Source organism: Oryctolagus cuniculus, chromosome 1, assembly GCF_051225735.1.
Source record: "Oryctolagus cuniculus isolate XC-2025 breed Fujian yellow rabbit chromosome 1, ASM5122573v1, whole genome shotgun sequence".
NCBI classification, from domain to species: Eukaryota; Metazoa; Chordata; class Mammalia; order Lagomorpha; family Leporidae; genus Oryctolagus; species Oryctolagus cuniculus.
Window position 1 is genome coordinate 202140041 of NC_142867.1, and position 12014 is coordinate 202152054.

Consider the following 12014-nt stretch of genomic DNA (forward strand, 5'->3'; position numbering starts at 1 on the left):
CTAGGTTTCCCACTCCTCCCCTGCCCAGGGCGCCGGGGCCGCGTCACCGCCACTGCTGGAATAACAAGTCTCCCAGGGGATGCCCCGGAGGGACAAATGGTGGCCTGAGATTCTCACCGAGATTCACTGGCTCGGGAGAACAACGCAGGGGTGCTGTCCCGTGCACCTGCGAGCCCCCTCCCCGCCCTGCTCACCTGGGACGCCGTCAGCGTCTTGCTGTAGTAATCAGCCGGCATGATGGTCTCCACAATGGCCACCAGGCACCAGAAGGCGCTCTCCTCCTCATCCAGGACGAGCAGAGCGATGGCCGCCAGCCTGGGAAGGGGCCGGGATGATCGGAGCCCTGCCAGGAAGCCCAGGGCAGAGGCCCCGCCCCACCCACAGCCCAGGCCTGCGCTCCTGCACCTGGGCTGGGGCCAACAACCCCCTGGAGAGGATGACCCAGCGATATGGGGGTCATTTCCCAGCAGGGCCCGTCTGGGGGTCTGTCCTGGCCTTGCTGCTTCCTGGGCGAGTCCCTCGGCCCGCCTGACAGAAGCACGGGACAGGTGAACAGACTGCACGGCACACTGCACTCCTCCTGTTGACACTCATGGGCTTTGGGTTTGCAGGAACACCAGGCGCTCTGGGCCTGGGTTCAGGAACTGCAGAGTGGGGTTAGCAAGATGGACACACAGAGCTGGGAGGGTCTGCAGGCCAAGGCAGACCCTTAGCACCTGACAGGATGCCGGGCACAGCCCAGGGGCTTTCTCTCCTCTGTCCTCCCCACCCCAGTCAGTGTGGGCTATAAACCGAGAAAAAACCCTGGGGAAGGACTCTCCTCTGCTTCTCCCATCCTCCCTGGAAGGTCTCAGCCAGGACTTTCAGGGATTACTGGTCTCTCCCATGCTTGGCGAATGCAGGCTCTTCTGTTCAAGGGTATCTCAGAGGCTTACAGTGCATGCTGCCTTAGTAAAGCCCGAGAGTACCCAGACCGTTCCCTTTGCACACGACGCACAGAGGCCTGCTGGGACGCGTGTTCTCGGAGCACCCCCTGGGGAGGCACGACTGCCGAGGGGCCACAGCTGCAGATTCTCCATGGCCGTCACAGCATTCTGCCCTGGGGTCTCACTGGACTGGAGTCAGGACTTCTACTTTCTGAGTCATGACTCGTAAGAACAGGGTCAATTCCCAAAAGAAAAAGGAAATCCCTTCTCCTTCCCCAGAAGATTGGAAGGAGATGCTCCCCTCCTGGAAGGAGAGAGGACGCTGGCAGGTCTCCCAGAAATAGGTGGCTCTGCCCTTAGCCCTTCAGAGGCCACCAAGGTCAAGGGGAGCAAATGTGCAGCACACTGGCTACCATTCTCTTTGCCTATGCCTAGGACAGACATAACTAACTGATGGCAATATTTTGTCTGTGTCCAGGGCAGACATTCTAATTGATCATGACCCTCTTTCCCCCTGACTGGAGGCTGCATTAGAAACTCTCTCCATAGTGCTCCTGGTCATCTCTGGTCTAGACCAACTGCTTTTTGCACAGATGGGAAACCAAGACCCAGAAAGAGGACTTGCTCAAAATCATGGTCACTTGGTGGCAGTGTAGAAACCGGACTCGGAGCGTCCACAGTCCAGCCTGGTGCTCTTTGCACCTTACTCTGCCCCAGACCTCCTAAGCCTCAGCATGTCCTCAGTCTAAGACTGGGTAAGCTCCTGCACACACGGAAAGGCCATTCATCTTGGAATGCAGGCATTTGGGTTAACAGTTAAGATGGCCATGTCCCATATCAAAATGTCTGTTTTTTTTTTTTTTTTTTTTGAAAGGCAGGGAGAGGGAGAGGGAGAAAAACTTACTGGTTCACTCTTCAAATGCCTCCAATATCCAGGGCTGGACCAGGCTGAAGCCAGGAGCTGGGAATTCCATCCGGGTCTCTGACATGGATGGCAGGGACTGACATATTTGAGCCACTATCTGCTACTTCCAGGATGCACATTAGCAGGAAGCTGGATTGGCAGTGGAGTAGCCGGGACACGGGACCGGCTCTGATGTGGGAACAGGAGTCTCAAATGGCTACTTAAGCTGCTGTGGCAAACGCCTGCCCCACAGTGCCTGGTTTAAGACACGGCTCCTGACTCCAGCTTCCACTAACACACCCAGGGAGGTGCACCTGAACGATGACGGCCCAAGTACTTGGATCCCTGTCGCTCACATGGGAGACCTGAATTGAGTTCCTGGCTCCTGGCTTTAGCCTGGTCCAGTCCTGGCTGCTGCAAGCATTTCGGGACTGAACTACCAGAGGGAGTGCCCGTGTGCTCTCTCTTTTTCATCTCTCAAATAAATAAATACAATTTTTTAAAAACATCGTTTGTTTTAAGCTGGTGCCCACTAGGGCCTACCAACTCCCCAGGGCTCCTACTGGAGCCTCCGTAAGGCACCGGGGGCCCGACCAGGCCTGCGACGGAGGGAGTGTGTGGACGGGGGAAGGACAAACTCTTGCTGAGCAGCTCACTTAGCTCCACAGGGAAAGGACTTTAGACAGTTTGCTCTAAGTCAGCGTTAGAGGAGCTGGGGCTGCCGTGTAACAGGTAAAAGCCACTGCACTGCCTGCGGTGCTGCATCCCATGGAAGCATCAGCTCGAGTCCCGGCTGCTCCACTTCCCATCCAGCTCCCTGCTAATGCGCCTGGGAAAGCAGCAGAGGATGGCCCAAGTCCTTGGGCCCCTGCACCGGCGTGCGAGATCCAGAAAAAGCTCCTGGTTCCTAGCTTCGGCCTGGGCCAGCCTCGGCCATTGCTGCCATCTGGGGGAGTGAACCAGCAGATGGAATTCTCTGTCTCTCCATGCTTTTCAAATAAATAAATAAACCTATAAAAAACATTAACATTACAGCATCACCATGACATGTGTCACTGTCTAAACAAGGTTGGATTTGTTGCTGTAGAAGCATGAGATTCCACATAAGCAGTTCTACTGGCCACCACTAGATGGCAACCCAGACAAGCATAGGCACCTGCAGGCTTGGGCTTGAGGCCCTTTTGGAAGAATGCAGGGCACTTTGCCCTTTGGAACAGGCTGGCTCTCTCTACTACAGGTGACTTGTATTTAAAGCAATAAAACAGGTGTTTGCATAAATGCCAATGATCTGTGCTTGAGGGGAAAACATAAGCCACAACACTCAAAGACCTTTAGCAAACACGCCCTGGCCCTGGGAGCCTTCCTCCCCGCTGGGTCTGTTCCTTTATGGCCTGCTGCAGCCTGCAGCCGCCTCTGCATGCAGGGAGCGCGAGTCTGTCCTGCCCGGAGCCTCAGCTCCAGGCGCCTCCTGCTCTAGCTCTGTGCCCCGCCCCTGCAGCACAGAGTGAGCTCCCCAGCTCCACAGCCGGTACACCGCTAGTCCCCAAAGAGATCACAGCAGATCAGCAAACAAGGTTGTGGGTGGCTTCAGGATACCCCCTGCCACAGCTCCCATCCTGAGTGTAGGAAGGACCGGCTGGGGGGAGGGTGAGGGGCTGGAGTCCAAGGTTAGTGGCCAGCCCAGCCTTCGTGTATGGTGGGCCCCTGGCCGGGCGCCTCAGCCTCCTGGACTCTGTCTTAAATGTCTTAAATGACATCAGCTGTGTCCAGCACCTGGCGTGCAGGAGGCCCTCAGCAGGTTCTCCTTCCTGCTCGAGCTCTGCACGGAGCGTGCAAGCTGCTGCTCCGAGCCATCGGCAGCGGCCAGCTCCGTGCGCAGCCATTCACAAGTCGTGTCCCTCGTGGGTCTGGGTGTGTTCAGGTGAGCAGCGCGCAGGCAGCTCCCTGGCTCTGAAGGAGCAGGGTGCATCCACAGGGCAGCACCCGGGCAGCACCATGCGCTCACCACGGAAGCCCGGGAGCGCTGCTGGGGGTCAACGGGGAATGCCCCTCAGGGTACAAACAGATGCTCCAGTTTACCCCGTTTTAGGTTGGAAATAGAGTATCGACCATATCTGCCCTTGGGAATCGGATGTGAGCAAGGACACTCTGAAATGTAATAAATGTCACACCACCTTTTCTGAAAAAAAACAAACAAACAAACAAACAAAAAACAAACCAGAACGGGGGCAGGCATAGCAGGTAAAGCTGCCGCCCGTGATGCCAGCACCTCCTGTGGGTGCCGGTTCAAGTCCTGGCTGCTCCACTTCCAATCCAGCTTTCTGGTAATGACCTCGGAAAAGCAGCAGAAGATGGTCCAAGAGGTTGGGCCCCTGCCACCCACATAAGAGACGAGGAAGAAGCTCCTGGCTCCTGGCTTTGGCCTGGCCCAGCCCCAGCCATTGCAGCTTTCTGGGGAGTGAACCAGCAGATGGAAGAGCTCTCTCTAACGCCTTCAAATAAATAAACAAATCTTAAAACAAAAACAAAAACAAAACCAAAACACCAGCAGGATGGCTCGTGTACGTCAGGCTCGAGGATGGGCGTGTTTAAATTGAGTCAAAACTTCCCTCGAGAAACACCTGAGAGCTCGCAGCTTCTGCTGAAATCGTGGCGCAGGCGGTTACATCGCCACATGGGACGTCCGTGTCCCACACTGGAGGGCTGACTCGGATCCTGGCTCTGCTGATGCACAGTGCACAGGCGTGCTCCTGCTCACGCATCCTGGGAGGCAGCGGATGAGGGCGGAAGCACCTGGGCCCCTGCCACACATGGGGGGGCACAGGTGGGGCTCCTGGCTTCGACTTGGCCCTGCCCAGGCTGCTGTGGCCATGTGGGGAGTGAACCAGTGAGTGGGAGATTCCTCTCTCTCACTCGGTCTTTTAAGTAGGTTAAGATAAATTTAAAAATAAACATTAGAAAAAAGGGAGGAACTCACTGGGGGCATTCATGAGAGCCCCCACGGCCTCGCAGAGGGCAGCCCCATGTACTGGGGGTCCCCACCCTCCACCCACTGATTGGACCACAAGTGGCATTAACCCAGAATTAATTCAGACTGCGTCTGCTGGGAATTTAGGAGTGGGAAGCACACGAGGGTGGGTGGGGTGGGACACTCGCAAGAGGCCCCAGACCCAGGCCTTGGTCTCCCCATCCTGACAGCCTCGATGGACCCTAACTGCACCAAATGAGAGGGCAGAGGGAAGGAAGCAGATGTGTGGAGGAGGGCGCGGCCGGACCCCTGGGGCTGCAGGGCACCCGGGGAGGGGGGGGCACTAGTTCTCAGCTCCATGCTCCTCTCCTGGTTTCTGGGAGCTGCCCCTGGAACCTGCACCACTCCCTTTCCTGGGCTCCCAAGTGGCTTCAGGGTGCAACTCCCTGGGCACAGTCCTGCCTTGGGCTGGCCGGGCCAGCGCAGCCCGCACGCTGCAGTGGGTCAGCCTCACGGCTTCCCATGCTCAAAGCAGAGGTACAGGGTGAAGGGTCGGAGCGCTGGGTTCCCAGTCACCTTTCTCTTTTAAAAAGAGTCTGTCTATTTGGAAGACACAGTGTCCGAGAGATATGGAGAGACAGAAAAAGACAGAGATCTTTTTTTGTTTTTTAAATGAGCTGGGGGCAGAGAGAACGAGTGAGCTGGGTGGGGCTGCACATGTGCCCTGCGACAGACCCTGCTACTTTTTTTTTTTTTTTTTTGACAGAGTTATAGACAGTGAGAGAGAGAGAGAGAGAAAGGACTTCCTTCTGTTGGTTCACTCCCCAAATGGCCGCAACGGCCGGAGCTATGCCAATCCGAAGCCAGGAACCAGGTGTCTCTTCCTAGTCTCCCATGTGGGTGCAGGGGCCCAAGAACTTGGGCCATTTTCCACTGCTCTCCCAGGCCATAGCAGAGAGCTGGATTGGAAGTGGAGCAGCCGGGACTAGAACCGGTGCCCATATGGGATGCCAGTGCCGCAGGCGGGTGGAGGATTAACCACGGCGCTGGCGCCGACAAAGATCTTCTATTCGCTGGGTCATTCCCCAAATGGTTGCAATGGCCAGGGCTGGGTCTCCATCTGGGTCCCCCATGTGGGCGACAGGGGCCCAAGCACTTGCATCATCCTCTGCTGCCTTCCCTAGCACATTAGCAAGGAGCTGGATTGGGAGCAGAGCGGCCAGACTTGAACTGGCGCTCTGATATGGGATGCTGGCATCGGGCTTAACCCCTGAGCCACAAAGCCGGCCCCTCCTCTCCACGCTGACTGTCCCCACCTGGCCAACGGGGATGAAGCTTCCTGGGCTCACGACAGAGGGGAGCCATGCGCGGTCAGAGCCGTGCCCTCACAGGGCCGTGGGGCTCACCTGTTCAGCCCCTGGCAGTAGCCGATGGCGGGGTTCTGCCAGGCGAAGGCCAGCAGCACCCGGCGGAGCTTGTCGGGGAAGCTTGAGGTGGGACAGGTGAAGTGCTTGTTGTTGGGGAAGGTCCGGTTCAGGTCCAGCTCGATCTGGCGGGCCGCAGGGTGATCACAGGCCTGGCCCCGGCTCAGCAGCTCCTGGTAGCGGCCGGGAGCGTGCAGGTGCCGGACGCGGAGGTGGACCAGCCACTTCCAGACGCGCGGCCGGTGCTCGCGGGGCACTCCCGCCCGCAGCAGCTGCTTGAGCTCAGCCGAGGGGGCGAGCTCGCCCAGGGCAGCCCAGCGCTCCTGCAGCGGCCGCTCCACTGCCTCCAGGGCCAGCAGGTGGTGGGAGCGCACCTCCAGCACCTGGATCTTGGCCAGCAGCTTCAGGTCTTCCACCTCGTAGTCGGGCACCGTCAGGAAGCCATACTCGTCATACTCACTGCCGGCAGAAGCGCGTGTTAGCAAGGCCCTGCGGAGGCCTTCCCTGGGGAGGGGGCAGTGGGGAGTGGAATGGGTTCTGGGCAAGTCACTGCAGTGGTCCCAACCTCATTTTGCTCATCTGTATAATGGGTAGGGGGAACCCCGGGAGCTGCCTGGTACCTGGTGAAACCTAAGAGATAAGCACCTGCCTTAGGCCAGGGGAGGCCTATACAGCTAACACAGAAGACCGCTGGTCAAGGCCAGCAGGCCCGGGGATGGATGGAGGACAGACAGAGCCACGGCAGCAGAGTCGGGCGAGCCAGGCACACAGCCAGGATGGCCTTTGCCACATTTACTTGCCCCCTATGTGCCCTGCCTGTGCTACCACATTTGATCTCGGGGTCCTGCAAAGCGGGGGTCTTGGCTCCCATCGGCTGGAGGCTCAGAGTGGGGCTCGGAGAGGTGAAGGGCCTTGTGCCAGGCCTCACAGGGACAAGCCTGGGGCTCCTGCTCCTGGGCCCCCCAGCATCCTGCTGCTCTCTATTCCAGCTGCCCTCGGCCAGTGCGCTCAGCGAGGCTGGCTGGGAGGGAGAACAGGCCCTGGAAGACTGCCTCGAGGGGGAACCTTGGCTCATTTTGTCTAAGGGTCAGAGGAAGTGGCAGGTGAGTCACGTGGCCCAGCCTGCCCTGCGCGCGGGGCTCACCTGACGGGGCTCAGCTCCACGCCGTCGGCAGGGGCCTCCCCGGCCTCCCACTGCAGCGCCTCCTGGATGAGCTGCCGCAGCAGCTCCGAGCACTCGCCGGCCTCATCGCCCAGGGCCTCCTGCAGCCTCCGCAGCCCGGCCAGGTACTTGCTCTCCACCTGGCAGTTCCTGGCTTGGAGATAGGCGCACTGCAAGAGGGCAGGGCAGGTCACCGCGGGCAGGCGTGAGCCACCCCAGAGGCCCGGGCAGAATGGGAAGGGGATGAGCTCCGCACGCGAGCAGGCCTGGGCCCCGGGCTGGAGCTGGGCTTGGCAGGCGGAGGGGTGGACGGCGCCCGGCCTGCAGACCCCTCTGGGGGTCCCGCAGCGAGGTCCTTAACCTCCCTGGGCTCAGCTTCTGCAGCGGCAGCATGGGGACGTGCTGAAGCTACTGGCGGGCCTCAGGACTGTGCGCGTCAGGCCTCCGGGGTGCTTGGAGCAGAGGCAGCACCACTGGGCAGTGCCCGGGAGGGACACCACCCTTGTGCCCTCTGCCCCCGCCTTGAACTTCTGCGTTCCTACTGGTACCAAGTGGGCGGCGCTGGGGCGTCAGGGGCGCTCTCCAGGCCTTGCTTGCTGCCTTTGTGACTTGGGGTCATGACCTCTGGGCCCCCCTGGCTCCCCTCGCCCTGGGGTTGCAGGAAGCGGGGCGTCTCCATGACCACGGAGCACACTGAGGTTGCCATAAGCCTGCTCTCTCTCGGCCCCACCTCACTCCCAGCTCCACCCTGAATCTTGTGCCCGAGCCCCTGCTCAGAGACTTCCGCCTGATTCCCAGCACTCTCCCTGCTTCCAGGCCCACTTCCTCAAGTCCACGCCCCCTTAAGCAGAACGAACACAGGGGCTGGCACTGTGGCACAGCGGTAAAGTCACCCCCTTTGGCACTGGCATCCCATATGGGTGCTGGTTCGAGTCCCGGCTGCTCCACTTCCAATCCAGCTCTCTGCTATGGCCTAGGAAAGCAGTAGGAGATGGTCCAAGTCCTTGGGCCCCTGCACCTGTGTGGGAGACCTGGAAGAAGCTCCTGGCTCCTGGCTTTTGCCTGTGCTACTCCCAGACATTGGGGAGTGAACCAGTGGTCAGAAGATCTGCTTCCCTGTGTCTCTCCTTCTCTGTCTCTCTGCCTTTCAAATAAATGAATAAATAAGTCTTTTTAAAAAATGACTATTCTCTTTCCCTGGAAGGCCTCTCTACTGTTCACCTGGATCATGCTAACTCACCTTTAGGCCTCTCCTCAGATGACACCTCCTCCAGGAAGCCTCCCCTGACTTTCCTTCCTTTCCCTCTTCGGGCTCCCAAGAAATCCCACTGCATCTCAGTCACTACTGCATGCTCAGCTCCCTCACTGCCTTCCTTGGGGACAGGGGTCCAGCCTCACAGGTGTGGACGTCCCTACTTGTTAGCTGTGAAAGCCATTGAATAGGCGGCCTGGCCAGCTGCCCACGGAGCCGGAGAAGAGCCCCATGTGGGTCCCACTCCTGAGGACTTGGGAGAGTGCGCCTGGGTGGCCAGGAGGCTGGGGGCGGAGGCGGCCAGCGCAGAGCTCACCTTGGTCAGGAGGGCCTTCTGCTTCTCTGCCACGCTTCTCCAGATCTTCGTGACCTGGTGGATCTCGGAGTTGAGGAACCGGTTCTGGGTCCGGAAAGCTTCCATGTCATCCTGGGGAAGAGAGTCGCTCGTGAACAGCGCCACGCCCCTGGGAGCCACGCCCCCGGAGAGGCGGCCACGGCGTCCTTCCCACAGACAGCCCCGCTCACGGCCACAGAACAAGGCGGCCCTCCTTCCTACCCTGGCTCCCGGCACGGCACGGCCTGGTGAGGCCTGGCTCGGTCCCTGAGCCCGTGCCCCTCTGCTCCCTGGCCGCAGTAACGCGGGCAGCAGCGAGCAGACACACACAGCCGGGCTGCAGAGCCGGCACACTTCCCCAGGGGGCTGGCAGCCGCGGGGAGGGAACGGTCTTCCCCAGGGCACCGTGCCTGCTTTCCTAGGTGGCTACCTGCGTTTCCCGGGGCCCTGGTGACGCACTGCTCACTGTTCCGCTGGGTGGCTTCGCCATAACTTAATTCTAATTCTCTTCCTGCCTTTTTAATGGCGCCCTGGCTGTTCCCAAGCAGGGTGAGAGTGGTGTGCCGAGCGCTTCGGGGGCCTGTGAGTGTAGGGAGTGCCAGGGCTGCTGGCGGGGCCTACGGGGAGCTGGCGAGTGCTGGAAGGCTCCGGCAAGGACGGGAGCTGTGGCCGTGGCTCCCGATCCTGCCGCCACCGAGACGGACATCACAGAGGCCGCTCAGATAGGGCGCGCGGGCTCACGGCCTTGCCCAGCAACGCCAGGGCATTGACAAGTGGGAACCCAAGCCCGCTCTCCCCCACACAGGAAAACACATGGGCTGCAGGCGGGCGAGAGAACACTGCTGGAGGGCCCTGGAGAGGCCCGGCTGCCCTGGGAAGGAAGCCAAGCGGAGCCTGCGGCCCTTGCGAGTCCCATGTGCACCATCATGGTGGTCCTGGCTCTCCCCACGTGGGGTCCCTCGCAGCCCTCTGGCTCAGCCGCTGCTGCCCTCGGCCTGGAGGGCTGACACTGGATGGCCTCTCTCACCTGCCCTGCGGGGCCTGAACTCCAGCGGAGCTCGCTGTGGGCTGTGCTTACCTGGCCCACCGCCCCCTGCCCTCGTGCACACTCCAGGCTCTGTGCCTCGCAGGATGCCAGCTGCTGTGTGCCAAGCAAGTTGCCGCCTGCTTCGCTGCCACATCCCTGTGCCCTGTCCAGGTGTGGCAGAGGGCGTGAGACTGGGGGGAATCCTCGCATTTGGGGTGCAAGGCCCCGCGTCCTGTGAGCATCAGGGTTGTCTGGGGCCATGCCCCACGTCCACGCGGGTCTGTGCGTCTGGAAAGCTCACAAGCACGCAGCACCACCTGCACCCCACACACGTGCGAGCTCAGAGCTTGGAGGAGTAAGGGACCTACCCAAGGCCACCCAGCCAGTAAGAGCGTGATGGGGGCTGGCGCCGTGGCTCAACAGGCTAATCCTCCACCTAGTGGCGCCGGCACACCAGGTTCTAGTCCCGATCGGGGCGACGGATTCTGTCCCGGTTGCCCCTCTTCCAGGCCAGCTCTCTGCTGTGGCCCGGGAGTGCAGTGGAGGATGGCCCAAGTGCTTGGGCCCTGCACCCCATGGGAGACCAGGAGGAAGCACCTGGCTCCCGGCTTCGGATCAGCGTGATTTGCTGGCCGCAGTGGCCATTGGAGGGTAAACGAATGGCAAAAGGAAGACCTTTCTCTTTCTCACTGTCCACTCTGCCTGTCAAAAAAAAAAAAAAAAAAAAAAAAAGAGCGTGATGGGGTTCAAGTCCACTTGATTCCCTGTCCTTCCTGCCAAGGCTCTCTGAGCCCCTCCCTCTGGCAATCACTTGCAGGACAAACACCAGTCCTCTCTTAAGGCTGACCTTTGAAGTCTCCTGACCATACACAGGCGGTGTGACTTCTGTCCACAGGCAGGATAACAACGGCACATTGAAGACCTTGGCACTGCCCGCGTGCCAGCACCGTCTGGCGGTCAGGGGCACAGACACAGGGGTGGGTCATGAGCCCGGAAGTACATGAGTGAAGGAGCTTCGGAAAGTTCACGGAAAAATGCGATTACAAGAGGGACTTAACTTTGGTGCAAACACATCCCTATCAGGGGGTCTTCAAAATAGTTCATGGAAAACATATATTATATATATAAAAAAATCACATGTGACTTAAAGGGGTATTTTAACACCAAAATAAACTTGCCCTTTAATTCCATTTTTCCACAAGCTTTTTGAAGTATCCTCAGACCTCATGTACACATCTGTACACACACACCCAGCAGAGCAGGGATGAAGAAAATTTAGGGTGACCGGCCGGCGCCGTGGCTCAATAGGCTAATCCTCCACCTTGCGGCGCCAGCACACCAGGTTCTAGTCCCGGTCAGGGCGCCGGATTCTGTCCTGGTTGCCCCTCTTCCAGGCCAGCTCTCTGCTATGGCCTGGGAGTGCAGTGGAGGATGGCCCAAGTCCTTGGGCCCTGCACCCGCATGAGAGACTAGGAGAAGCACCTGGCTCCTGGCTTCAGATCAGCGTGATTTGCCGGCCACAGCGGCCATTGGAGGGTGAACCAATGGCAAAAGGAAGACCTTTCTCTCTGTCTCTCTCTCACTGTCCACTCTGTCTGTCAAAAAAAAAAAAAAAAAAAAAAAAAGAAAGAAAGAAAATAAAATAAAATTTAGGGTCACACCAGTCTCTGTGGCTACTGCTCTCAGGTCAGGCTCAGAAAACCTGTTCCTTACCCCAAGGCCAGACCCGAGCGCACCTGTATTTCCTTCCGGTTCCATTTGTAATGTAAAATCTTAACTCTACTTGGACTAGAGTTTCAATATACAGTTTGAGTCCAAGGTCTAATTTTCTTTGGTGTTAATGCTAGCTAGCTGTCTCAATACCTTTTATTAAGTAATAACCACCTTTCCCACAATGGATCTGAAATGTCATTCACATACTAAATCCTTTTCAAAAACCCCCGGCCTGGCCACTGAGGCCTGGACAAGTGACTTAATGTCGCTGGGTTTCGTCCCTCCCTCCGTGCAGCGGGGGTGA

The 12014-nt window shown here is 58.9% G+C and overlaps 1 protein-coding gene across 3 annotated transcripts in view; it reads right to left on the reverse strand.

Annotated features, from left to right (window-relative positions):
* Positions 1-12014, reverse strand: part of TBC1D2 (TBC1 domain family member 2) — a 53524-nt gene that overhangs the window by 6290 nt on the left and 35220 nt on the right. For 2 of the 3 annotated variants that reach the window (XM_070054862.2, XM_070054864.2), the window contains exons 7-10: positions 8953-9063; positions 7367-7554; positions 6205-6726; positions 195-315 (exon numbers count right to left, since the gene is read on the reverse strand). In XM_070054862.2, the coding sequence (XP_069910963.2) occupies positions 195-315; positions 6205-6726; positions 7367-7554; positions 8953-9063 (942 nt within the window). The remainder of the gene's footprint in view (positions 1-194; positions 316-6204; positions 6727-7366; positions 7555-8952; positions 9064-12014) is intronic. The other variant, XM_008262448.5, reaches the window with a different exon arrangement.